Genomic DNA, 27,425 nt, shown 5'->3' with positions numbered 1-27,425 from the left:
GAGTGCAAGACATACCTGCCTTAATGGGAGGCCCTTAAGAATATTTGGTCTTGTAATGAGTCTCCCAGACAGATCAACTCAAACTTACGGGTGCAGTTTGTATCCCAAACGAAATGAAAGGGCACACTCACCATTTAAATTCAAAAGAATTGGCACCAGGTATGACTTTTGAAGTCATGCAGTTAGAACACCAGTGTTGTAATTGCGTGAGAATGTAAATGCTAATTTGTTTCAAGAAACCTTCAGACGAAAAAAACTTCAAAAACATTTCACAGTAGTGTGGTATTTCAGGTTTATATGGCAACAGGCAGGCAGGCTCCTCGTTGTCTGTTTTTAAATCATTTTCAAAAACCCTCCCTTTCTTGGTTTTTAGCACAATATGAAATAGGTTTCTATGTGTGTGTTGTTTTTTATATATATATATATATTTATTCCTTCAGTTATCTTTTATGCCTCAGTAATTTATCAATTTTATTCATTCTTATGTATTTTATTTTCATTTTGGGCACACCACTGCAGTCCATTGTGTTGTTTTAAGTGCTCTATAAATACAGCTGGTCTGGACTGGGCACATACAGTCACATAAAAACATACACAAGCCAACTGAGATGCTGTCACACTGAAAACTTGCAAAAAGCTTATAATGTGTGAATCACTGAGGCGCTATCTCATGGACAGTCAACTGTCAGTTGAGCAAACTGTCTCCTCTTAACAGGAAAGAGACAACCCTCTAGTGGTTACGCAGCCTTATAGCAGACATCAGCTCCATTTCCTGAAAATTGTGAAGAATTTAACTTGTAAAGCATTTTGAGTAGTTGTTTTGATTTTTAAAGTACAGATCCATGTTGGCTGCTTTCAAGTACTGATAAACTATCAGGTAGCTGTGTCATTTGTAAAGGCATCAGTACCAAATCAAGTCAAAATGTTTTGTTCTGGTAAAATTTAAGGATGTCAATGTTCTGGCATTTTGATTAAATTGTAGGTGACTTGCAGGTGTGTTTATCTGCAGAGAAAACTGGACAGTGGTTGTGATCTTTAGACGAGGCATTTCACTCACTAGTGTGTGCACACAAACTCTGACTGGCTGAATTTTTAGGGCACACTGCACAAAACCACAACTACACGTACACATACTGATGCTTCTCCTTCACCTGCAGTATTCTGTATTTACACCTGCTTACACACACTCTTCAGTACAGCCATCAATGGGTGTCTCTGCTCTGTGCGGCACTCCTGGTTCCTTGCTGACTCATGCGGTGTGGCTTGCTTTGGGGTTTTCCACAGCAATGAGAAGTTGCCACACAATCAACCCTTTATCCCTGACCTGCACTGAGATCCACAACCACACAGCTCAGACACAGAGTGCTATATTCTTTACACAAACAAAACAGGCTTGAATGCACAGTGTACACTATTCCTTGCTAATAAACCTTGCTGAACCTCATGCTGGGTGTGCACATGAGCTTCTGTAGGTGAATATCTGTGGGCGGATGTTAGTAAGCCTCAGGCTCACTGAGTTTCTCATTAGTCCTCCAAACTGCTCAGAACAAAAGCTGTTCTGTCCACAGTGCATGCATCTGGGTGTGTGTTTTCCAGAGGCTATAACAGCAAGGTTGCAACACAACTGGAAACAGGCAGCCTTAAAAATGAATGATCTGAATATAAAATAAACTACACCTGACGGTTTTGCACTCCAGTGCAGGGAAATGAGCTGTTGTCCAGTGATAATGACTCAAGTGAAAAATATCATTAATTTTGATTGCTGAAAATATTTATTTGATATTTTTAAACATGTAATACTGTACATTGTTTAAGCAAATATATATATAATAATATGAGTGAAATACTTATTCTTCATGTGTAGCTTAAAAAAAAAAAAGACATGCGGTTATGTTCAGTCTATGACAACATTTTTTGAAACAAGTCAGTGGAGATATGCTCTTGTCAAAAGTCAGACTGAAGACACAAAATGACTTCTTGTTTCAGTGATGTTGGAAAGTGCTGGGAAAATATGCCCAAAAAATAGAAGAAATTTTTTTTAAAACATTAAGGCACAGGTGTAAACAGTGTCCCACAGTCTCTGTCTGAACAACGCCATCTTTTCCTTGTGCGGTGATCTCCGTGTCAAATGGCAAGAAAAAATATTCCATGTTTACAGTATTTACCTGTACCTATATTTGTATGACAGAGTAAATGAGGTCATAGGACTACAAAAGTGCCTGCAGCACTTGCTCTCAGCCCATTAATCCACATTTGTAGCTGGTTGTGTAGATCCCGTCATGCTGTGCAGCACAAACTCAAGCTCAATGGATCTGGTGTGGTCTACCGCTCACCAACCTGAATGGCTCACTACCAGTGAAGTCGAGAGGCCTGTGAACGAAAAGCACATTTTTAATACTCAGTTGTTACTTTATACACTAGTCACTGGTGGCAGCTGATGGGGTCACTATAAAGTGCATTTGTAGTGAGTTATATCACGCTGTTACCACAGCTACTAAGTTAATTTGGGCACTTGACGACTGCAGCTCTCTTAAGGAAGCATCACTGTGGATTCCTGGACTGTGAGCTCATAGTTCAAACTTACACACTCAGTTCATGAACATTTCTGATTTCAGTAACCCCTTTCAGCACAAAACTATGTATGAACCTAAATATTGAGAGGCTGAAAACATATATAGAGCAGGACTGTTGACACCATATTATCATATCTGTTAAAACGTGTGTGTGTGTACATGTATGTATGTATGTATGTATGTGTGTTTAAAAATACTTGGCTGCCTAGTGAGGGAGAGGCAGGCAGATGTTATTTTGGAGGCTCACATTGCATCTTAATTATGTCCTGGAGTGAGAGTGGGTCTGTGTCCTGAGAAGACTGTGAGGCAGTCAAGGCAGATTAGGTCTGTAATTAGGAAACACTGACGTGACTTTGTATTGATGGCAGAACATCTAAATGCTGAAGTGCAACTTGTAAATAACCCTTACCATTGTGGTAATTTGAGGCTCAAGTGTTTCACTGTCACGTGTTGCCTCATCCTGTCTAGATGTTTTCATTCCATCCTATCACTGCACCAACATGTGACAGCTATTAACCCCCACCCCGCCACCACGGGGGGGGTGTACCACTGTTTGGAGTGGAGCTGACAACCCCAGGAAGGAAGGGCAATTTACCTTTACCGTTGAAGGGTTTTAAATTATATATTTTTTTTACTTTAAATCCTATAAAAACTAAAAATAATGGGAGTGTAGCAGGGCTGCTGCTGCTGTGGTATGCTCCCTCCAGCTCAAAGCTGAATTAACCAAAACACAGCACCAAATGAATGGAAGAGCCTTTTTTCAAATTTCAAGACTACAAACCCGTATGTGCTTCCAAGTCACCTACCTCAGAGCTCCACATCCTCCCCTGTGCTGCCCAGGTGCGCGCTGGACAGGTGCCGGTTCCTGCCGGTCTGGATGGCCTGCAGGTTCTTGTAGCGCACCAGCGCCAAGGCGATCTCCGCGTTCCACGCCGTGCCGTCCTGCGGACACCGAAAGTCAATCTCCTTCCCGGTGGCCATGACCACGGTGAAATAGACCAGTCCCCGCTTGTACTCTACGCAGTCGACCGTGACCATGCGCTCAAAGCGAAGCTCCTTGGCTTTGGAGCTCCAGGCCGAGCCCGGAGCATCACCGTCTCCGCCGCCGCCTCTGCAGCTTTGAAGGCGCAGGCCGTCCTCGGTGAGCACGCAGCGCTTCTTCTTCCACAGCTGGAGGAGCCCGCTGCTGCGCTTCTCCAGCCTGCCGTCTCTCATCACTTTGACTGGGAGAGACATGGCCACCCACCACCACCCCCCCCCCCCTCCCAGAACCACAAGCCTCAAATGGCCGCCCAATCCTGGTAAATCTTCAGTGGTCGTCAGTTCCAGGATGCATGGATTTATTGCACATGTTATGGCATCAGCTGTGTGCGTCCAGAAACAGCCAGAGCATTGGTAATGACAGCCTACCAAAAGCTTGTCAGAGTTGAGTCTGTGTGAATGAATCCGATCCGTGCGTAATGACAGCGCACCGTTGATCCTGGTAAGCTGGTCTGCATGGATATGTTTGAACATGCCCGGCTCCTCTGTAGACCTTCTCCCCTCCCCGCTGCCACACCGCCTCCTGCTGGAGACGTCATGACGAGATCCGGGGTCTGTGTGTGTGTGTGTGTGTGTGTGTGTGTGTGTGTGTGTGTGTGTGTGTGTGTGTGTGTGTGTGTGTGTGTGTGTGTGTGTGTGTGTGTGTGTGAGCCTACTTGTGTCTACGTGTTGTCTGAAATACAAGTGGGTTAAGCCACCTCCTGGTTTTATCACCTGCTCAGAAACATTCTGCCTCACACACAGCATTTTAAATAAAAGGGAAAGTTTAACCATTGAATTCCCTTTTGGCTCTGCAGGGTGTTTAAAAAAGCTGCTCTCTCCCGTCAGTGTTTGAGAGCTGGAATGTGAGTGGGAGGCTGCGGGTGGATGAGAAGTCAAATGTAACCTAAAGTTTGAGTGTGTGAGAGAGAATCCAAGTACAAAAATGTTTTCTCTGAACACATTTCCAACCGATTATTCCTCATAATCCTACTTTTTGAAAACTCAATTGGTTTAGTGTATCTGCAACAGGGGCCAAGCATTCCCAGTTGTAAATGGACATTACATTTATATACCATGAAGTGGTGACAAGTGTGTCTGCCCTTAATGAAAGCCAGCAAAGTAAAATTGTTTTCATTAACTCCTTTACGGTTTCGCTCTTATGTAGCCTACTATAAACATGCCCGAAAGGTTGATGGCTCTAAATTAGGTCTTGTGATCATTCCTCACATCACACCACTTTCTTGTATCCTGATAGGACTGTATTGTGACAGGCAAGCTCTGGGTGGAGTGAAGTCGAAATTCCCCCTCTTACAAGTTGCTTGACTTACCTTATGTTGTCCGGAAGGATGATGCATCGTGGTGGTATGAGAGGAATGGATGCAATGAACAAGTGCCATTTAATAAACTGAAACACATGACATTATCTTCCAAAAACATTAGATCACCTCCTGGGTCATTCAAGGCACGCTCACGTGTTCTTATGCAAGTTTGTGCTATTTCAGAAATAACTGGCACCAATATCATTGTTTTTTTGTTGTTGTTGTTGTAGTTGTTATTTATTGTCATGCTGTTGAAGGTATAATACATGAAAAAGCAACTTTCCCTGTGTTATATAGACTGTGGTCAATCTTATGACAGTGATGTTTGTTTGGAGACTGGAAGGGTGATATATTTTAGTTAAAGCAGATAAATCAACAGTGCAGTTTTATATAGGCTGTCTAACTACTGTAACAGCACAAGTCTATCATCATGTCCTCTCTACTCTTTGTTACAGTTAGTAGTGCAGATTATTAGACAGGTTTGACCTCAGTCTGGAGACCAATGGACTCTACTGAGTGTGAGCCAGGGCCCCGGCACCCAGTCCGTATCCAAATCCTTTCGGACCAAAGTTTTTGCCGTAACAGCCTGAAAGAAACAGCAGATAATGTCTCACCCTTTAAGTCACATTTTGAGTCACAGCAAACCATCAGGAGCATTTCAGTTTGATAAAAACAAGAAAATGATAAATAAATAAATAAAATGAAAATGAACAAATAAAATTAAAAGCTTCTTACCACAGTTTTAAATGGTCTAATCAATTCGGTAGAGACCTTATTTGCGTTTTGAATTTTTACTTTCTTTCCATAAAAGATGGCGTTTAAACAACCTTTAGTATGTCTGTCTCTCTTTTCCACCGCTCACCAGTGAGAGGAAAAAAAAAAAAAAAAAAAACAGGAATCTGCTGTTCGGAGTCATCAGATAAGTTCCCCTGATCTGTCCAGGTGGATCTTCCTGAAGAGCGACTCACTTTAGCATATTTTTTTTTTATTGTACCCCCCAACATCACATATCTACAGGTAATATTAAACACTTCTGATCGGGATAATGTTAATATGAAGCACAAAGGGGACTCAAATTTGCTCTTACGCTAATTGTGGCCATTTTTTTTATTTGTGGACGCCGTGTGACTCGTTTTTTGTTTCCATGCGGCCTCTTTGCGCTTTGATGGTCGTTTTTCACCACTTTGTAGTTTTTGCCTTTTTGTGTTCGTGAAGCGTCTCAGTGCGGTAATTTAGTGTCTCTTTTGAGCCATTTTGACTTTGTTGTGTGAACTCAGTTCAGTATTTTATAAAGGACCAGGTAGAGTTGGTCTGTGATCCATGTTGGTCTTTACAGTAAATCATTTTTTATTAGTGGTTTAGTGCCAATCCAAATGATCAGTATGTTCTCAGCTCAATATATATATATATAAAAAAAAAACTTCAAGATGGTCTGCCAAGTTTCTTTTAAGTTATATTTTGATTTATTGTTAATGTGCGCTTGAAGATGCATTTTTGTATCAGTGGGCCCTCTGCTGTCTAGTTGTATTCATTACAACTCAGCCATACAAAGGCCACTGGCTTTTGATTGTTTTGCCCAAGTTGTTGTTAAACCTTAAAATTTAAGTGTTGCACCCAACCTCACTCTTCATTAACACTACCGCACCTATATGTTATTTCTTTCAGACTAATGCAGCCTGAATGGATCATCTCACCGGGCCTCAGGACACTGAGGTAGCACTAAAAAAGTGAGTATATGCTGTAAATTCACAACTCTTGTTGCATTGTATGAACTTGTATGAACTTGCTGCATGTGTATGTTGTTTGATCTGCAGTGTTTAACTAGCATTCACACAACGGTAGTCTGATAAGAAAAGGTCTAATGTGCGGTGAGGAATGCTTGTTCAGATACAAGTTTGTTTGTCTTTTTAAAATTTTTGTATGGACAGAGAGGACGACTTTTACCTTTACAATAGATTTCGCCATCTTTATCGGCTAGTGTGGTGGATTCAAGACTCTTTCCACATGTGGCGCAGGTGAAACATCCAATCTTATGCCACGACTAAAAGGGAATAGAAGACACATTTTAAAAGAGGCTTGTTTCTGCATGGTTTTGCAGACATGCATGTTTTTGTTCTTACACTTCCAGCTCCAATCACTTTCTCTGCAGCGTAGACAGCTTTGCCGCAGCGTGGGCACTTGTCTGAGCCTCCAAACTTCTGAGCCAGCTTAGACTGGTTTGGGTTGGTGGTAGGGCGGTGCGGAGCAGGTCTGATAAAGGGAGAGAGAAAGAGGGGGGCAAAGATCTTGATTAAAAGCCCTAAAAAGGCACCAAGAAGTGTATGTGTTGGTGTGTTACTCACTCTTCCTGTGTTATGCCCAAAGCCTCTCCTTTGTCCATGCTCAAGGTTCCTGCTCCCTGTCCATAACCGTAGCCTTTTGGCCCGTACTTCTTGCTGTAGCACGCCTTACAATAGATCTCGTCCATATGAACGGCAACAGTTGTGCTGTCCAAGTTCTTCCCACACACCACTACACAGAAATACGCAGACACAAACGCATCATTTTTTGCATATTTGTGGAAATGCTTCAGTGCACATTCATGTTTTTCAATAAGCTCCAAACTGTTTCCTTTTATGGGACCGTTCTGCCAAAGAAGCATGTTCTCATCTAAATTCCATCACAGGAATGTTTGATTTGGACAAAGGAGACAAAAACTCCAATCAAAAATTCATGAATTCACCCCCCCCCTTTTTTTTTTTTAAAGTTGAAGAGAAGCTTTTTATGAACTTCCCAAATCTACAGCAGGTAACATTAAACAGAAACCAATGGAACCTGTCCTCCGGTGTGTGTAAAAGCAATACAGGAAATGAAATCAACAACATGCTCATGGATTTTTTCTAAGAAGCACAAATGCAAAGTACATTTTAACCTGATGTTCTCCTAGTATGCTTTTGCTCACTCCACTTATTTATTTTTTTTGAGAATATCTCAGCAACAGTCCACAGTAGGTCAGTATTTCTTCTATCATTATAAATGACGTGTCGCGGTTTCCACCCTGACAGTCACAGGAAGTTGCAAAGCGTTTACTCACCGCACAGGAAACAGGATCTGTGGAAGCTCCGCCCATCACAGAGTACCTCCTCTGCAAAGTAAGCTGTCTTCTGACAGCGGCCACACTTGTTTCCTCCTCCTAACGGCATCCTTTCGTTGTGCACACAACACAAAGAAATACACACAATGCAATCAGTCTGACATGTAAAACACTTTATTTTGCATAGATTTTGCACAGACACTGATTTAGATGCTGAAATCATTGAAAATCTGAGAAAAGGCTAGGGCTAAAACTATTCTAATATAGTTAACATTTTCTTCCAGGACATATAATTCATTCTGGTTTCACGGCCATTAATTTGCATGTGGAATTCATCTTTAAATGGAAAAGCAAATGAAATAAGTCATAAATTCCTTTACAATGGTTGCCAACCAAACACATTTACAAGTGTTCGTTTTGTAAGAAATCCATTAATCGTCCATATATGGGAGCCTGTAATTTTGGTTTTTGTAAAGCCGGGCTCAGGGATTGGAATTTCACTCCTGCCAATTCTCTGTGGCTTCTTTTCTGTGACCAGCAAGGCAGACGTAGGGGAAAAAAGATGAATTCCTTTTTGAATGTTTATCAGAGGTGCTCTCTCTTGAAAACTTGAGGCAGCTAGTGTAGAAAGAATGTGACTTTCTGAGGAATCCTAAAGTCATTGTGATCTGTAAGACCCTGGCACGCTGCCTGTTACTACCCAGTGTGGTTCTCAGCATGATCCTCCCAGTCCAATCTCATGTATCCACATTCCTGACCGGGTAATGTCAGATGTGAATGCTTAATCTAGATTGCACTTTAGTTTTGGTAGGCAGGAAATACATCAAAGAAGAAGCTGCAACTCTACCTGGTGATTCTCTTTTTTTCAGTGGTCAGAGGGAGGAACTGAGCTGTCAGTGCAGAGTTAGAATATATTAGGCCATTGGACATAGTTCCTGTTTTTTTTTTTTTTTTTTTTTAATGTTTCTTTGTTTTGACAAGCCAAAATATGCAGTTACATCATCCAATGACTTACCCTGGCCTGGCCACAGAAAAGTAAACTCCCTTTTCTTTCTCTCTTTAAAAACAAATAAAACTCCCCAACATTTGACTGGGATTGGAGGTGAATAACATCTGAGGGGATTCATTCAGTATAAATGGATTAGTTCTATGAAAGATATTTATGCATTAGTAAAAGAGCTAAACACATGTTTGTCAGGATTATGTGTTTAATAAATTATTCCTCACATACCATATTAGAGTGCTGCCACCCAGAAAAACAAATTCGTAAAAATTATCTTCATTTCTTTCTTGGTAAATGAGTCTTTTTGTGTCCTTGTCGTGTGTTCATGCTCAGTTAAAGTGACAAAAGTTGAAACACCTTAAAAATTACAACAAGACCAACCAGAGAAGATTGAACTGACTAAGGTTGGACCAGAAAGCAGAATAAATTGGGATGTCAAACATGGAGTAAAGTGAGAGGACACAGGTGGAAAGAATTTCCTACAGGCATTTTCAGGAATTTGTTAATCGAAGGCTCATAATTGATCTATTCTATATTCCTGAAAACAAGGCTCAGTTCAAGTAAAAGCAGAAATGTCAGAAAATGTTTTGGTTACAGAAGGAAAAGCATCATTCAGAGCTCTCCAGTGGAAAACCTGAAGTGAAGTGGTGAGTCACGAGTGTGATACTAACTTGTTTTGTTTCATTTTGCAGCAATTTTTGGAATATGACAATCAATAAGCAGAAGAGAAAGACAGAAGCTTGGAACCTGAGTTCTGAAGACGTGACAATGACTGTAACACCAAGCTCCAGGATGACGTTTGGACAGCAGAGGGTGAGGAAGACTACTAGAGGATGTGATGAAATTTTTTATCTCCCAAATTAAGGGGGAACGTTACCATTTAGATTTGTATAGATAAGAGCTCCTCTGATTTGTCATCGCTGCTGATTTCGCAGGATTGACATGATACACAAAGTTCATGTGGCTGACAGGACTGATAGGTGTCAATCCACTGACGCTCTTTCTCTCAGGAAACGAGAGGACAGACTGAAAGGGCCTTTGCAGCACTTTTTCTTGAGGCATGATTACGTGAATAATAATCCAGATATTTGTTCAATATCCTTGATGTGGTAAATAGTGGCACATATTAATAGCAGCCCTGCAAGTTCAGGCATGCAGGGATATAGGGAGCTGCACAGGAATGCTGCAATAAAACAAAGCAACGGTGAAGAAGAGGGAGTGTCTACTGAAATATCAGGAAGTCACACCATAAAGTAAATGTGACTCCATGTGACATTTTTGTAATTTAGGTTTAGGTTAATGTCAGTAGGACATGCTGAGTATTGTCTTTCAGCTTGTACACAGTGCCGAGCATGAAGATCTTTGTATGCTGTAGAAATTCTTAGTGTAGATTAGTCTTCCTCACTGTGTTAATGCCAAACTAGCATACAATACCCCTTAACACTCCAATATGTCATAGCTCTTCAAACAAATAAAGTTAGAGAACAAACAGAGAGCTGGAGTGTTCAAACAGGAAGCAGTCAGTTGTATATTACCTTGGCTCAGCGGGTCCTGGCGGTCCTGATGACAGGGAGACAGGTTGAGGTTTGAGTGAGTGATCTGATCAGCGTTAACGCAGCACCAGAATGTGTTCACCGAACCACCCTGCCAGAGTTAGTGTAGGAGTTGCACTTTTATCCTGCGTGAGAAAAGTATCCAGTAGTTTGACTTGGTTTTGATCAGTCTAGTGATATAAACAGTCTCGGGCAGACTGCTGCGAGATGCCTCTCCGCTCTTCCACTGTTCCAGATGTGCTGAAGGGGAGGTGCCTCCGTTATTGCTGCTCCAGTCAGCAAACCTAATGTGTGTTGAGTTAAAGAGAGAGAGGGAGAGGGAGAAAGGGTACACGGGGAGGGAACTTGGATTGAAAAGTTTTGTATTGTATTCAGATAAAATAAAAACTGTATGGTGAAAAGGCATGAAGTTAGCAGTAAGACATACAACGGTAACATTTTCTAAAAGTACTTTAATTTTTACAAGGAAAAGAACATTGGCCTCATCTTAGATGAAACAGAACATAGAGCATCATCTTGAACTTTATCTAAATGGCTGTCTGGTTATTCCTGATGTTGGTTTTGGTTAACTATAGGGATTTTTCCTTATTCAATCTATGCTTAATCTTATCAGCTCTGTCTAAAGGTTAATGCACAGCAGTTTGAGGAGTCAAACGGTTAATCAGCTGTTTTCTCTCTTACAGAGTAAACAGTGTGAAAGTCTCGCCATTCTTTGTATTTTATTGCCCCAACCTTAAATGACCTTTAGAAGCTGTCTGTTAAAGGCCACCCCAGTATGCTCAATGAACGTGAATGCACTAAAGGAAATACAAGCTGTTTACAAATGCAGCCACTGACTGCAGTAGACAATTACACATTACAATTATTGATGTCTACTACCACCGTGTGGTCAGTGTAAGAACCGAATAAGGTAAAAAAAATGTCTAGGCTTTCATACAAAGAGGTAGAAAACAGGGAGTTTAAAAAGCATCTTCACATATTTAACTTTGCTGGCAATGATTTTATCTGCCGATCATGTTGAAGCTTTCTTAAAATTATTTTTGTAAGCTTTATGTATACAGGAGGCACACAGAACGGGCAGTTTATGTATAGATAAAGGGCATTATTATTTAAAAACAGGAAGAAAGTTATGTATAGCCAACCATTTGTAAACTCATCTATTTATTTTTCATATTGAAATTTGCTCCACCCAATTTGATCAATTTAATCAACACAATTGTTCATGAAAATTATTCTACTCGTTGCCAGTTCTGTAAGCTCGAACTCAAGTGACCTATTTCGTCAACAAGAAAGTTATAGCCGGTACAGCCAATTAAGAAAATAGCAATGTAATTTTCCACACGAATAAGCAGAACTTCTGAACCTTTCAAATGAAAAACAGGATTTGCAGTAAAATAAACAGAAAATACAGCATGGAAGAAAAACTTTTGAGCCACATCTCTCTCTCTCTCTCTCTCTCTCTCTCTCTCTCTCTCTCTCTCTCAAGAACATTAATCATTTTCATGGACAGCCAACACTGCTGTTTCTGGCTGATACCCATCCAGACAAAAACCGGATTAAATGTTTGGAGTGCTGTATTGTGTGTTCTGCCTCTTCAACTCTTACCTCTTTGGCTGCCACCTCTCGCCCCATCGGTAACTTTATCAGGGTCTTTATTTCAGCTGGAGATGTTGCGTTAAACTTGAAGGTGGTCAGGAAATGCAGAATATCCTGAGCATATTTTACATAATACTCTCTAAACATACAACGCGTACTGTGTTATCTCACATCATTTCCACTGCTATCTTATGCATCAATCAAGAGCATTGATTGCAAGCTATTTGAAATTTACAGTGTTCACAACTGAAGCTTTGAGGGGCACAGGCGAGTGAAAAACTTAAAGAGAAGATTATATTGCATAAGAAGCATACATGCTTCTTTTTCATCTTTGGTAATAGGTTAATGTTTGAATTTTTTATTCTCACTGAACCTTGGAATGGGGTACATAAAATTCAAAATCTGTATGTTGTTTATATTATTAAAAAGCATTGGACATTTATGTAATATAGGCTGTGGATTAATTTTCATCATTTGGCCAGAACATATGTTTATCAGACAATATATGATATGTGCAAAATGAAAAAAAAAAAAAAAATTCCAAAATAATCTTGATCCGTTTAAAATGATTTCAACAGGGGACATTATTGTATAGGTTAAAATTAAATTCAAATAAATATTAAATATTCACAAAAGAATGAATAGCGACCATTGAAAGGGGTGTTGTGTTGCATAAGCTTCCTGCAATCTAGTGACTCAATAATAAAACTGAGTATTAAAACAGTTTTCCTTTCGCCTTTAGCTTTTTAGGCTTATCTTCAAGAGAGATCACTAAAAAGGTACATGTGTAACGTGGAGAATAACTTGGAAAAGAAAGAACAGGAAACTGCCAGATGGTGTCAGCAACTGTGAAAGTGACTGGCTGAGAATTTCAACCTCCCATTTATTTACTAAAAATGCCTGTCAATTGTTGAAGGCTAGTGCAGGACAGGGCAGATTAAATGACATGACAATACACATAAATATTCCAACAATACTTCTATCCATTATGTTGTTGTTGTTGTTGTTGTTATCTCTTTTAAACCAAAAGCATGGTTGATAGTCTGTGTTTGAAAATCTGATTAATCAGGGAACCTACAGGCTTCTTCGATACATAGAAAACTGGTGAATGAAGCCTTTAAAATAAGCAACATCCTGTAACTCTACTGTCTCTTCGTGCCAATACGTTCAATAAACTTATAAGACAAGTGGAAATGTTTACTGAATATGAAACATAAACTTCTCTTTCTAAGTTTACAACATCCATGTATCAATTGAAGTTAGAAATAATTCCCCAAAGAACTCTGTACACACTGAAATACATCTATTTTAATGTAATCTGGGCAAACTGAGTTTTAATCCTCCAGGTATCATCGCATGTTATGAGGCCACGGCAGCCACTCTAATAATACTTTACTGTAATAAATAATAAATCTTAGATTTAAGTAGGTTAATGTCATGCTGGTGTTTAGTAGTGAGGCAGACTGCAACAATCAAGTGTTAGTGCAGTCTGAGACACTATAGAGAAAAACTCGGGATTGTAATATACATTGTATCTAATTACCACAGGTTCTTCATCCAGAGTGGTGACTTCCTCTTAGGTGAATCGATGCAGAACTTGACTTGTTGTGTGGTTTTGTGTGTGTGTGTGTGTTGTAATTGTTATAAATTGTGCTCACACAGTGAGGGCTCACATCTGAGGCCCCATGTTCCAGTCAGTTAACATGTTAAAGCAACCCGCCCCACCCCCCCCCCCCCCCACTCCCAACTCCATCCCACCAGATGCCTCTTTGGGGAGGCAGTGATACAAGTGTCCCATTGTCACAACAGCGTTTGTCATGGTCAGTCCCTCGTTGGGGGGGGGTGCTGAACATGCCTTGGGGGCACATCAGAAGATTAGCTATTACATTAACCCCTTCCACACACACACACACACACACACACACACACACACACACACACACACACACGTTTGCATGCTCCTGCCCATAATCCTTCTGTTACAAATCACTTCCCGTTTCATGAGCCCCTGAGTCAGAGAAGCAGATCATTTGAGTGTGTTTTGTGCGTGTGATTGCTCTGTGTCATTTTCACATAAGAAGCGGGGCCTTGGGAATAATGTGAGCATTTTGAGGTGAGCATTGCAGTGATTGTGGGCTTGAGTGTGAATGGCAGACTGTACTGTGTGTGTATGTACTGCATGTATGTGGGGGAAAGAGGGGGTTGTATGTCTACGGTATGCATACGTCCTGTATGTGCTGTTGTTTCTGGGCAGCATTTTCGCATTTAGCATATTAGCATTGATTTTTTTTTTTTTTATTATTATTAATTTTTTTTTTATTTTACAAAAAAATTCCAGTCTTAGCACAGCCAGTCAATACCTGATCATTATGTGATGTAGGCAGAGAGCTATGTGGTGTAATCCCCTGCAAAGATCGTTGAATCCAATGACTCATGAATCCACACAGTAAAAAAAAAAAAAAACTGTCAGGATTGTCAGACATGACACTAAACACTGGTAAATATATGCTTTGAATATAAGGCAGTATGGACACGTTGTGCTCGTCTGATTCTGTTTGTGTATCGGTCTTCTTCATTAAATATTCAGCACTGTCCTGCAGGTCTTTGTGTGAAACTGTAAGCCGGGTAAGCAGAAATATGAGGAAAGAAATGGAGACAAGAGACTCAAAAATGGCTGCATAATAAGTGATTTGACAAAAGGCTGAACATAAAATCTAGATTTCTTTATGTTAAACCCCTGAAAACAAACAACATTTGAATAAATGCAGGGAAAGTGTGTCAACATGGCTGATTTAGACCAAAAGTGAAACCTCAGTTTTACAACTCCATCTCAGAGACAACACGGACAGTTCCGGCTGTTACAGTTAAACAACATTTCCCTCCATTTGTAAACTGTGGACTGGCCGCACGTGGTGTTTTACAATCTGTGGTTGATAAAGATGGACAGCCCATCAGGAGATGCACAGTTCACTTTCAGATCTGGAGCTGTGTATTGTTTCTTTCTGTTTGCCAGCTGGGGAAAGACATCAGAGGGGTTTCCAATCAGCACATGGAAACCACTCTGTCACATCCTCTTCTTTCCACCCTCCCTGCTCTTTTGTATCACTCTTATTTCCCCTTGTCCCTCCGTGTCTTTCCCTTTCATTAGAATTAAGGGACGTATTAAAGGAGTGATGGATGGACTGCTTCTCCTTGAGTGTGCGGGTTCAAGCAGACAAGATCACTGAGTACAGACAGATGCAGACATTAGATATGAGCATGTGATTGTGTGCATTGATGTTCATTTTCGTTTGATGTCAGGAGGAGGCTTGTTGTGTGTCTTTTTTTTTTTTTGTGCTGCTTTCTGTGACCACCAATTAGACTTCGAAAATAGGATGATGACATTGGAGCTCTTCACATTTGTGGCCACATCTACTTAATTAAAATGTATTACTCACAGTATAAAGTCAGCCACCCACGTGTACACACACACACACACACACACACACACACACGCCACACTCATTCAACTAATGTGCCTGCTTGTCTCTCCCTTGACTGAGCTTATATTTCACCTCAGAGAGGGAGGGAGCACAGCCAACAGGTCCATTACTGAGAGAGAGAGAGAGACACAGAGAGGTTGGGGAAAAAAAGAAGGAGAGGGGCGGGGATACGGCTGCAGGCGTACTGCGGCAGCAGCCGAGCGGCATGACGTGATAGAGGAGAGGAATCACAGACAGAAATACACATGCTCACAGCTCCAGGCCTGACAGGCAGAACTACAGAGAAGCAAAGGCAGGGACTCACACTCAGCAGCATACATATTGGACACACACTCACTTGATGCTTTGTATCCTGATGCCTGCAGAGGGTGAGTTTAGCCTTGTGGTTATTTTATTAAAGTTAGTAGATATTTTTGTTTATATATTTGTCTCTTATCTGTCCAACTATGATTCTGTGAGCAGATGAATACAAACAGTGCTTCTCGATGTATGTACATGTTCACAGTTGTCTCAAAATCATTCATGCACGGAGAAAGAAAGACAGAGATGAAAAGAGATGCAGAGTGGATGAGAGAGGTGGGGGTGACATTAACCAGGGGTAACATGATGTGATCAGCCTGAGTCAGCATTATAGGGGCTGTATGACTACTGTAGTGTGTGGTCGATGTGTTGAGAGGGATCAGAGAGGATCTGCATCAGGGAATCAGAAGGAAGGGAACTGTTTGCGCACACATGGTCATGTTTATGTTGTTGGTAGTTTGGCTAGGGCTCCTGTTATATTTGGGGTTGCTGTTTATACTATATTAGCTTCTATAATGAGCTCATCTGGAGTGTGTGAGCTTGTGAGTTGTATGTGCATATTTATTCTAGTTTGTGCGTTGTTCACACATCCCCCTGAAGGAATCTACCAATGAATGACTTCTCCATGTGGTTGGTCTATGTCACTCTGAAAACCTTGTGACACAAGTTTTGGTGGTTTTCATATTTTGAATTCAGTTAAGGGTTAATCCTCAGTGAATTAAATGGTTAGAAAAAGCTATGTCTGACATGGTAAATACATTGTGATGAAATTAAAGGCTATATTGAAAAGAATATATGTTGCTGGGCAGTTAACAATATGAAGATTAAAGGCTTTTAGATGACTTAAATGCTATGTTGTGTCAGAATGGTCTTTGTGGGTCATTGTATACTGAGTAAATTTCCATTTGGGTCACTGACTCATGATAACATAAGCAGCCCTCATTGTTCATACAGATACTGTGTGTGTGTGTGTGTGAGAGAGAGAGAAAGACAGATTTTTTTCTTTCTTTTTTGTCAAAAGATGAGAACACTGATTTCATCAAAGAAAGTGACTTTGAAAATGAGTCACTTCATTACTGGGGCTCTTGATTGGATGAAAATATCGTTCCTGTTTGTTACAGCTTCCTGTCCTGGTGAATGGTGAGGTGGCGCGGACCAATGGGAGAGCAGCAATGAGGATGCAACAGTGATCCAGGAAAAAACAGTCCATTGTTCCTGGGACGTCAGAGAAGCGTGACCTCCCTCCCGCCGGCTCTGCCCGCTCGGCCTAACAGCACAGTGAAGGAGCTGGTACCACAGTGACAGGTAAGATTCTCATGTGGACTGCAGCTCTGGCACATGACATTTCCTCATAGGTTGTTAATGAGTTTCAGACATTGTTATATTTATGCTGTGGTGACTTCTAAGGAAGTGTGTGTGCCTTTGGAGGAATGCTGTCAGCTCTTTTTTATTTATTTATTTATTTATTTCTGAATTTTGGAGCAGTGAATGATGTGAATTGAATGCTGAAAGATGGTTTATGAAACACAGATCATTGCTGTTGTCTTTGTTGTTGTCATCATTGAAGTAATTATAGTCATAATATTGTATGTTCCAGATTGGGTGACACACAAACACAAACAGTGCTAATGCCCTTCAGCTCACAAATAGTGCTGTGCTGTCGCCTCATTTATTGATTTTTGCGATGAGTCAGTGGGTGCTTGTCACAAGGCCCATTCTTGTATGTGAGCCTTGTACGTGTGCCTTGTGTGTGTGGCTGAGAGAGCGAGAGAGAGAAAGACAGAGAGAGATAGAGAGAAAGAATGGTTATTTGATCATATTAAACAAAGTTCAGGTTTTGTGTGTCATGAGATACAGTAGCTAAAAATGTGTAATGTGGTTAGAAAGTTAGGACCTAACTCCATTTGCCACGCTATCATGTTTTCCCCTCCCTCCAGGAAGTGCATGCCTGAAACTTTGTCGTGTCTCATCTGGTGCAACTTGCTATTTGGGGATATACAGAAAATTACACAGAACAGAAGAGTAATGAAGAAACCAGAGTCCCTGCTGTCGTAATTTCTTGCAGTAGCCAGCAGATGTCCCCATCAGCCTTCTATAATGACAGAGACAAGTCCTACACTGATGCAATCTGTCCACTCCAGTCAATACAGTGACTTTCTACAAAAAAGGTTTTTGTTTCTGTCTTTGTATTGATGGTTTCAGTTAGACATTTTTTCTTAATCATATTGTACATTGTTGTTTCAGCTTGACTTGGACTGTTTCCTAGTCAAAATAAGCTATTTGGTTTTTGTAAAATTCTTATTTACTTATATTATTAAAGAAATTTCGTTAATAAAAAAAAGACAGTTAAGTAGTACAGGGAGTTGTTAACTGCAGGCCTAACTGTTAAGTAAAAAGATTTCTTTCACATTTATATCTTTTCAGACTATACCACAAATGACTAGTTGTTAATAACTATTTAGCCATCATAAGACCACTTATGTAACAAAAAGACTGATGTTGTCTTTGTGTCTGTAGAGTCTGAGCGCATCACACAAATATACGCGTGACAAACTTGCTTTAAGACATCATCAGATGTCAGATGTCAGGGAGTCAGACCAGAAATTGATTGCCAGTTTTCCCCCTTTTACAGCTGCTGGGTTCAGACAGCAGAGATGTCCAATAGTTTTTTCTCCTCTACTTTCTCTCTCTCTGTGCATATATCCACCAGCAGCTGAGCGTGTGTGTGTCTTTCCATGAGCTGCAGTAGTAACATCATGACCCCTGCTTGTCCCCTAGGAATAGTCAATTTACATACATATAGTTACACGCTCAGACAGCACCTGCGCTTCTGGGAACCCTAGCAGGAATTATATCAGACAGACAAAAATTCTGATGCTCATTAGTGGGTCGACCTCCTGAGAAAAGGAGTGAGAGAAAAAGAGAAGGCAACGAGGGGGAGGAGGAATTTGGAGCGAAATGAGGGAAAAGGAGGATAGATGATCACATCTGTCTCTGTTTGCCTTCTGCTGTATCATCGCTGCTGTACGCTGTGGCGTATTAGCATTGAGTCAACAATGATAGAGCAGCAGTCCTTGGCAAAACCAAATCTCCATTTTCTGTGTCAGCATGTCTGGTATAATATATAGGTGAGTGGATGGTCTCTCGACAGAGTTGCTGTCCTTTCCTTTATAAGAAGCTGACAGGTTATTTTTGGGAATGTTTTGAGCCTTTCGGCTGCAGCAGTCAGCATCTCTCTATTGAAGGGTTCTGAAAAAGACCTTTTACTCATAGCGCTGGGAAAATATGTGTGTGTGCGTTTGTGTGATCCACATCTCACTGTGTGTAGCACTGTGATTAGATGTGCTGTCAAATAATCCAATGTGTTATCCTCGTGACTGTAACGGCTTAATTTGACACATCACTGCTTTGCTAAAGACAGCTTCCCAAGAAGTCATCTGGCAGGAAATTTTTCTGCAAGAAGGGCTGAGCATTAAGTCAGTGTATTTGTGAAAGTGTGGATAATTATATTGAAATCTATTTGTACCGCCCGATCCCAAAGCAAATGGGTTGTAGAGGGAGTAGAAAGTAGACGTAGATGTTCAATCATCTTCGCCTAAAACAGAGAGGCACAGAGCATATCGGATATCTTTTAAATCTCTTGCATGGTCTGTTCAGTTTTGAATCTGAGGCAGCAGAGGAGATAGTGGAAGCTGTGAATATCACGAATCAGAACAAATCAGGTGAGGCCAATCTCTTTCCTCCACTGAAGGTGGACGTGTGCATGTGAGTGAATGCGTTTGAATTCATGATGTGGAGAAAATCAGTTATTCAAGGACCTTACACAGCATGTGTTTGTCTCTTGAAACTGTTCTTGTGTTTTGAATTAGCAGCCAAATCTGACTGCGCAGATGTTTCACGGCCTGCTTTATGACTCAGTTTGTCATGTGTGCGTGATTCACATGTGTACATATCATGGCTGTTTAATGAACTCTATCATATAATAATATTTTAGCCAACAGTGTAATTTTGATATTGTGTAATTAACTTATAAATAGATAAGTAAACTTTGGTAGGCTTTTCTGACTTTTAGGGTTAACTGACTTGAAGGGGGAGCAAGTTGGCACGTTCTAATGTTTCAACTCATCACAGGTCTCTCATTGTCATCTACTTCTCCCTATAGGTCAGATATGAGTGGAGGAGTCAATGTGAAGTCGGCGTCCCGCGGGCCTCCAGCTTCAGGAATACCCCTCCCACGTAGCCTCTTGCCCCCCTCCCCCAAAACAGATCCCTGCCGCAGGGCTAGTGACCTGCCCAGGCCTTTGGTGCAGACCCCCAAGCATACACCCACCAACACACCTACACACTCTCCTTTACTTTGCCAAAGGAGCTCCAACATCTCTGGGCTTTCCTCGAGGGACCAGCTGAAAGATGCGAGTTTTAAAAGTCAGCTCTTCCAGCGGATGGGAGCTCGACCTGCTCCTCAGGTGTCCCGCTCTGCATACAGCAGTCCATTGACCCAGCGGAAAGTACCGCCGCCCCACTCTAAAGACACATCAGATTTGGGAAAACCTATCCTGGCTCATACCACAACACAATTAATACATGATGGCAATTGCAACAAGAGCACCTTTTCCAATAGGAACCAAGCATGGGGAGCCAGCAACATTCATCCACTGCACCAGCTCAGGAAAGGGGACAACTCCAACTTTGTACCATCGACTGAAGTCACTGCAGAAGGCGGAGGAGAGCATCCAGAAAATCTGCAAATCCAGTTAAACAATGGCAATCTCCGTCCCTCTTTATCTCCACCAGGCTGCGAACAGCCTGCCATAATTCGCAGCAGCTCCATGAGCCAGTCAGATGAGGAGATGGGGACTCCAGAGGACAGTAGTCTGTCCTCGTCTCCTGGTCCCATGCCGTTGCCCCCCATTACATTCACACTGCCAGAGGTGTCCAAGATGATTGTTGATACAAAAGACCTGGACACAGAAACTGTCTTCACAGAAACACACACACCCAGAGTCAACATGGCTACCGTGGCTCCCTTCAGCTACAGGTGAGTGGTCCGCTTAAACACACACACACACACACGTACAGAGACACAGTTTATAAAGACTTTGGTCACTAATTTTCTTGTGAAAACATTTTCTTGAAATTATCTTATGATGACTCTGGCACCATAGCTCTTCATTTCTACTGACACTCACACACACAAAACACCACTCGCTCTGCATTTACACACTTGGTGTTTTCTGGAGCAGAGCTGATTGTTAAAGTGTCCTCTTGACAGCCTCTGGGCTCACTCAATATACTGTTGTCCTCACTCCATCTCTTTCTCTCTCTCTCTCACACACACACACACACAAATGTGGGAAATAAACAAGGAAAGACAGACATTGTAACTGAGTCTGGTGTGTTGTTCAGTGTTGTTGTGTGTTTTGTTAAAATCAAGCCATGACAAATAGATCAGTAAAAAATGTTTTCACTGAACACACAGTGTACAATGCTTTTATAAGATATATGTTCAAAACAAGAACTGCTTTTTTATTGTTATTGTTCACAGTGTTTTGCTTTTATGGAAATACGCATCTGGGAAAGTAGATGCTTACCGTGATACTCCGACTCGTGTGTTTGATTGTGATCAGTGATATCTAAGTTATTTGCATGAATAGTAACAGATGTACGGTGGCTTTGTCCTTGGATTTTTTGGCAGGATGCAGGTGCAGGAGAGCGATCTTTCAGTGGATGAATTGAGCGACTGTTCATCTGGATCCATAGAAGTCTGCTGTGATGACCTAACACCAGGTTTGATTTGCAGAAAGTACAATAATCATCAATTTTCCTTTCTCTCTGTCTCCATCGCTCAACAAATCTTGAAAGTCTGGTTTTGTCTGCTTGTTTAGAATCAGGACACAGCGAGGCCAAGAGCTCTTTTGGCAGGTGTAGATGCCTACTTTTAATGGTAGCTAGACCCAGACACACTTACATCAACCGAGTCATAAATGGCGTCAGACAGTTCATGCCAGCAGCCTCAGTTTGGGTGTCATTGTGAACCTGAATAGCCTCAGTGAAGACTGGGAGACAACCATTCTCTATGTGTCACGCTGCTACTCATCATTCCTCAGGAGCCTTGTTTGAGGTTAGGTGGCTTAAATGTTTGTGTGTGTGTGTGACCGCACTGATTGATTCTTCAGTGTAGAGAAGGGAACGGGAGATGGGCATAGGATGTTAAGATGAAGGAAGATGACAGCAGTGATGTGGGTCAGTACTGGGATGAGATGAAGCACTGCCAGGCAGAATTTAATGCATGTTGAGTTTGGCATCATCCAAGAGATGTTGAGGAGTCTGAACAATTTTTCTCCCCTCTCGTTTTCTCACCATCCCTATCTTGCACTTCTTCCTCTTCAGCTTTGTTGACCTAAAAAGCCACACTCCCAGCGCAACCCCCTCCTCATCCTTTTGAGTAATGTTTTGCTCAGCACCCGCAGCCATTGTCATGCACCATCGTGGTCTGTCTGAGAGATGTGGACGTGCCTCAGAGATATGACTTTATCAGTGGCTTGGTGAATCATTCTTTTTTGATGTGGTGTCAGATGGGTTGACTTCCGACTTTTGGAAGTTGCAATTCACAGTTTGTGCGTATTACACTTTATTGCTCAAAAACTTGTCTAGGATATACAAATCTCAGAGAATACGTAGAGTACAGTCAGAAAGCACCAGGCCGTGCAAAAGACATTGATTTGACACTGTTGCTGGGTTTCCACCTTTAGAGGCTGTTCCCATCCATGATAAGTTAGCGCTGTGAGAATTTTGGTACTTTTCACGGTACCAGCTTTACAGGAATGTTGCAAGGTCAATGTTTAACATCCACACCTAATAAGTAAATTCTAAAAAGGCACAGGATTCAACCCAGAAACCATATCATGGCTCACTAATGTCACGTTGCACATGAAATAACTGGGTTTTACTGCTCCACTGCCTATTTTGCAAGTGGGGAAATGGAGGTGCGGTCAAAGTAGAGAAGAACAATTTCAGCATCAGGGAGTCAGCATTACTATAAATGTTTATTATTTATAACTTTATATGTCAGTTCATATTCATAATAGCTTCCCTTTTTGAAAAAGTACCACCTCTAATGGCTCATGGTTGAACTTAGGTACAATTTTTCCTTCCAAAAGCTATTCAGTGAAGGTAACTGGATATAGATGATATATTATATTCATTAAAATGGATCATTATTAATTCATTGTGGATGCAGTATATTGTCCTGCTGTTTTTGCTGTGACTTTTAAGTTTGCTCCTCTGGTGATCTCACTGATCTATATATAATGTACAGAATAGAGAAGTGTGCAAATAAAAGCTTTATAAGCGTCTTGGAGGTTTTAACCAGCTGGTTGAGGAAAGGGGGATGGGACTTGGTGGTGGACCAGTCCCAGTCTTTAAAGGCCTCTGGGTGTCGTGGGACTATGGTTGTGGCCTGTAATTGCTCCCTAGCAGGCGTTAGAAACAGAACTAAAGTGTCTCAGATGTCTTTCGAAGCTGCATTTACTTGGAGGGTGGGCTGACGCTGTAATAACTGTAATTTAGGGAGTTGAGGAAGGAGGTGGAAAGGGAGGAAGGTAAAGTTTGGAGGGGAGTAAGAGAGACAGAGCGTCAGGGTCAGAGATGAAAAGCGGAATCCATCGAGGTCAGTGGGTTGATGGATTTTATATTTTGTAAGGCGGAATGAACAAGCAGCAATACTCACATGATACAAGACACAACCATGATGGCTTTTTTGTAATGATTGTCCATTTTGACTATGAGCGGTTACCCCCAAACTGAATGGTCTCCATATGCTTTCATTCAGCTAGATTGAATCAGCAGTAACATAATCAGCTGTTATACATGTTCAGCCTGTGACCCTAATGAAGACCTGAAAATTTAAAGTGACTGTAGCACCATGTGCTCTTTCAATTACACCACAGACCTCCTGACCCCACCGTTGTCTGGAGAGGAGCACTTGAGCATGCATTTGTGCATGACCATGTGTGTTTATGTGTGCTGATGTATGTGTCTGTGTGACAGTACACAGATGGTGTTTGAAAGATAAATGTGATGTGGACTATGTATCATTTTTCGTCTCCCAGTGAGAGTATGGCCTGATACTCCCTACGGACACTCTCAAAATCTGTCAGCTGCCTCTCTTTCTCTCTCTCTCGCTCTGTTTCTTTACTTCTTGCTCTTCATTTTGCTCTCTCTCTCACAAACGCACAAAAACACACCACATACACGCATACTGTATAGGCACCTTCAAACACAGAGGACTGATTTACTGCTGAGCTGTAAACTGTACACAGTGATATTAAACACTGCTTGACATCCCAGGTCCAACTCACTCCACCCCATCATCTGTGTGTGTTTGATTCAAAATAAATTGCTATGTGTTCCTGTCATGCAATTAATTGTCCTTCATTAAGGTTTTAATATTGAAACTATTTAAGAATTAATTTAATCTTTGTGATAATTTATTTCCGTTGCAGTTTGTGGTGCTGTTGAATTGTTTTATGTTATGGTGGCAGGTGTTCCTCTTATCTTGTTTCTGCATTTTCATCAGTAAAGGCAGGATTGTCAATAACCCTGTTAGCAGCTGTGCTCTGCGCTTTAATGATAGTGGGACAGTTAACCAGACATATATTTGAAAAGCCAACGAGTTATTTCTCATCCTTGAAATCATTTTCATTGATAAAAATAGAATATATATAGTTCAATGACTTATTATAAAGTATAATTTCATTTTTTTGTTGCTTCTGACCACTATTATTTTTTTGGTGTGTATATGTTTTTTTCAGTTTTTTACATTTACAAAATAAACACTTTGAGGACTGACTAGTTAGTTTTCCAAACAATTGCCCCACTTGCACTTTCCAGGGCTGTCTTAAACATGGCAAGATAACAGAAACACCACTTGGAATATCAATACAATTTAACAGTATCATAAACTACTGCTTCCAAAATAATCATGTAGTTGAATTAAGACGTTGTCACCTCAAGGTTACTTACATAATAAGCTGGCAGGTAAGTATGTTGTCCTTTTCATATGTCTTGTGTTGTATAGAAAGCCCAGAACATTTCTAATTCTTGTTTGATATACAAAGAAGAATAGTGATCATACACAATGTATGTATTCAATTGATCTGAAATGAATTTAATCTACATTACTGATGGCTTATATTTCACCTTGCCAGGCTTAGAATATATAGTTGAATTCAGTTGCTTTGTGTTGCTAAATAAAGGTTTAGATTATTTTGAGTTGGCGCTAAAATGCTAGTATATATTGAATGTGATAAATTGTTTGCACAATCACCAGACTTACAGAATAAATATTAATATAAACACAGACGAAACACCAAAAGCAGAAATACTGAATATGTAGATTTTGTCTTATTGTCTCACACACCAACTTTGTCCTGCGGGCCCCACTTTGAGGAGCTCTTACATAAGGAATTACATTTTGAAACACCCTTGTACCATTAACACAGATAAAAGGCAAATCTTTAATAATGAATGTATGAAATCTGCTTGCAATTTATAAATTTCATGGTTACTTTAATGCCCCTGGACAGTTTAGTGAATAGCATTTTGATAACCCCAGGCTACATCTACTCTTAGACAGTGTATAATCCTCTTTGGCCAATCTAATCAGAGAGACATATGCCGATTTGGTGTTGGGCAGTGATGAGTGGTTTAGTAGCTTTGGGAAAATGATCAGACATAAGCAGGACTAGATTATGTCTTTGCTCATCACCAGGAGTGAGGCAGTAATCACTATTTAGGGTTTAATGTCAAGCCCCACTCTCTGTTGAGCTTAACTTTGACCTGTCAAGAGTCCCGGGGTCCAGGGTTAGAGTCAGAGGACATGTGAGTGTCAGAAACAGAGTGTCTTTAATGTACACGTGAATGCAGATAAGGTGCACATGATTCACATCTGAAGTGCCTTATTCTGCCATTCCTCTCACTCACCGAGCTGCAGAGCCCTTGTGTGGCAGCGCACTAAAGACAGAGCTGCCACCTCCTCCTGCCAGCTTTCTGCCCCTCCCCCCCTTCACGAGGGAAATTTCCTTTCAACCCAACCTAGAGGTCACACGGTAACGGCTACATCAGATAGAACAAGGGATGAAAATGGAGAGAAGGGAGAATTGAGGAATGGGTGAATGAGTGCACACACAGGATCCTTTTTGACCTCTGGGGTGACTCCTAACCCAGAAAGTGGAGTTATGGATTCAGTCATGTGTAACCTCTGTGGGACTACACACACCCCTCACACAGGAATGAGGCTGCAAAGACATTTCTTTGTCAGGTTAATAATCTATCAAGAATCAGACACACGCTGAAAATGATTAAATAAATGGGGGATGCATAATGCCTGTGCTTCTCATAATATATATATTTATATATCTGTGATATTTAGCATAATACTTATATTTCTGCTAGGGTATATCTCACTTGGCCAGAACAGTTTTTTGAGCCAATTAAAGCATAAGTGCCCGAGCAAACACATTTACACATGGTTATGATATCCATCGCTGCTGTGCGCACACCAAGCTGTAACCAAGCAACCAGGCTCTGCAGCACAGCATTTTGGGATACCCCTGGGAAGTGTGCTGAGAATGTCAACACTGACGCGACTGCGGGGGAGCATCTACAAAGACTGAATCCTTTAAAAACACACTCGCACACACAAGAATTCTTCTTTTTTCACTTAACTTCATGTTCCCTGGTTGGCACTGGATGTTTTTTCACCTCTCAGCTGTGTGTGATTCATGATTCACCATGGGAGAGAGTGATGTTTTTGTAGGATTAACATTTGTGCCTTGTGGATTCAGGAGTTGGAACAACTGATACACTCACGCTATTGTCATGGATAGCCTTTAAGTGGGTAAATTGCCCAAATGCTTAAGCCAATGACTCATGTGGTGCATCATCAGCACTGAGTAAGGCCACCAGAAAGGTGTCATTGTGGAAAAACTTACATCTGTGACTAACCCTGACCCGACTAGGAAGCCACATACTCTATGTATCAAGATCCAGTCTCAGTATTTTGTGAGTGAAAAAGACATTAATAGCCATGTCATTGTGTTGGTGAATTGTCAGCTTGAGAGTGACTCTATGCGTCATGGTCTGGTATTCTTCCCGATGTCCTGTGGACTCCATGCATTAACAACTTAGCGGACATAAGCAAACATAGCAGGAGCGGCGAGGCAGTGGGGCAGGATATCCCTTCTCTGTCTTACTGGCTTCCTTTGCTCCTCTGGCCCACATATAGAGATCCTTCCTCACCCCATCCTCTTCTTCCTCCTCTCACTTTCCTTGTTGCTTTGTTTTCTGTATCTATATTCTTATATTCTTACGCTCCTTCTCCATTTTCCTTACTAGTAGCATCCAGTAAGCTTCTTTCATGGTGTCTGTGAGTCTGACACACTCCCTCTTTCATTTTCTTTCGTCTTCTATTCTTAGTCACACTCTCTTGACGTTTTCTTTT

The 27,425-nt window shown here is 41.1% G+C and overlaps 3 protein-coding genes across 4 annotated transcripts in view; 1 reads left to right on the top strand and 2 right to left on the bottom strand.

Annotated features, from left to right (window-relative positions):
- Positions 1-1,853: 1,853 nt before the first annotated feature.
- phlda3 (pleckstrin homology-like domain, family A, member 3) lies at positions 1,854-3,809 on the bottom strand. The gene is made up of 2 exons (XM_029505755.1): positions 3,380-3,809; positions 1,854-2,370 (listed from the first exon to the last, which is right to left on the bottom strand). Exon 1 carries the CDS (start codon positions 3,807-3,809, stop codon positions 3,381-3,383), a length of 429 nt encoding a protein of 142 aa, XP_029361615.1. The 3' UTR covers positions 1,854-2,370; position 3,380.
- A 1,310-nt stretch (positions 3,810-5,119) lies between these two features.
- On the bottom strand, positions 5,120-10,798 carry LOC115045827 (cysteine and glycine-rich protein 1-like). Its single transcript, XM_029505748.1, has 6 exons — positions 10,527-10,798; positions 7,989-8,098; positions 7,258-7,426; positions 7,036-7,165; positions 6,860-6,956; positions 5,120-5,501 (listed from the first exon to the last, which is right to left on the bottom strand). The coding sequence occupies exons 2-6, from the start codon at positions 8,095-8,097 to the stop codon at positions 5,425-5,427; spliced, it is 582 nt and encodes a 193-aa protein (XP_029361608.1). The 5' UTR covers position 8,098; positions 10,527-10,798; the 3' UTR covers positions 5,120-5,424.
- Positions 10,799-17,082: 6,284 nt separating this feature from the next.
- Positions 17,083-27,425, top strand: part of nav1a (neuron navigator 1a) — a 75,007-nt gene continuing 64,664 nt past the window's right edge. Inside the window, exons 1-3 of one of the 2 annotated variants that reach the window (XM_029505702.1) lie at positions 17,083-17,227; positions 20,085-20,960; positions 21,618-21,709. In XM_029505702.1, the coding sequence (XP_029361562.1) occupies positions 20,092-20,960; positions 21,618-21,709 (961 nt within the window). In that variant the 5' untranslated portion in view covers positions 17,083-17,227; positions 20,085-20,091. The remainder of the gene's footprint in view (positions 17,228-20,084; positions 20,961-21,617; positions 21,710-27,425) is intronic. The other variant, XM_029505701.1, reaches the window with a different exon arrangement.

Source organism: Echeneis naucrates, chromosome 7 (assembly GCF_900963305.1).
Source record: "Echeneis naucrates chromosome 7, fEcheNa1.1, whole genome shotgun sequence".
NCBI lineage: Eukaryota > Metazoa > Chordata > Actinopteri > Carangiformes > Echeneidae > Echeneis > Echeneis naucrates.
The sequence above is the reverse complement of the archived record's forward strand: the minus strand, read 5'-3'. Positions and strand labels throughout refer to the sequence as shown.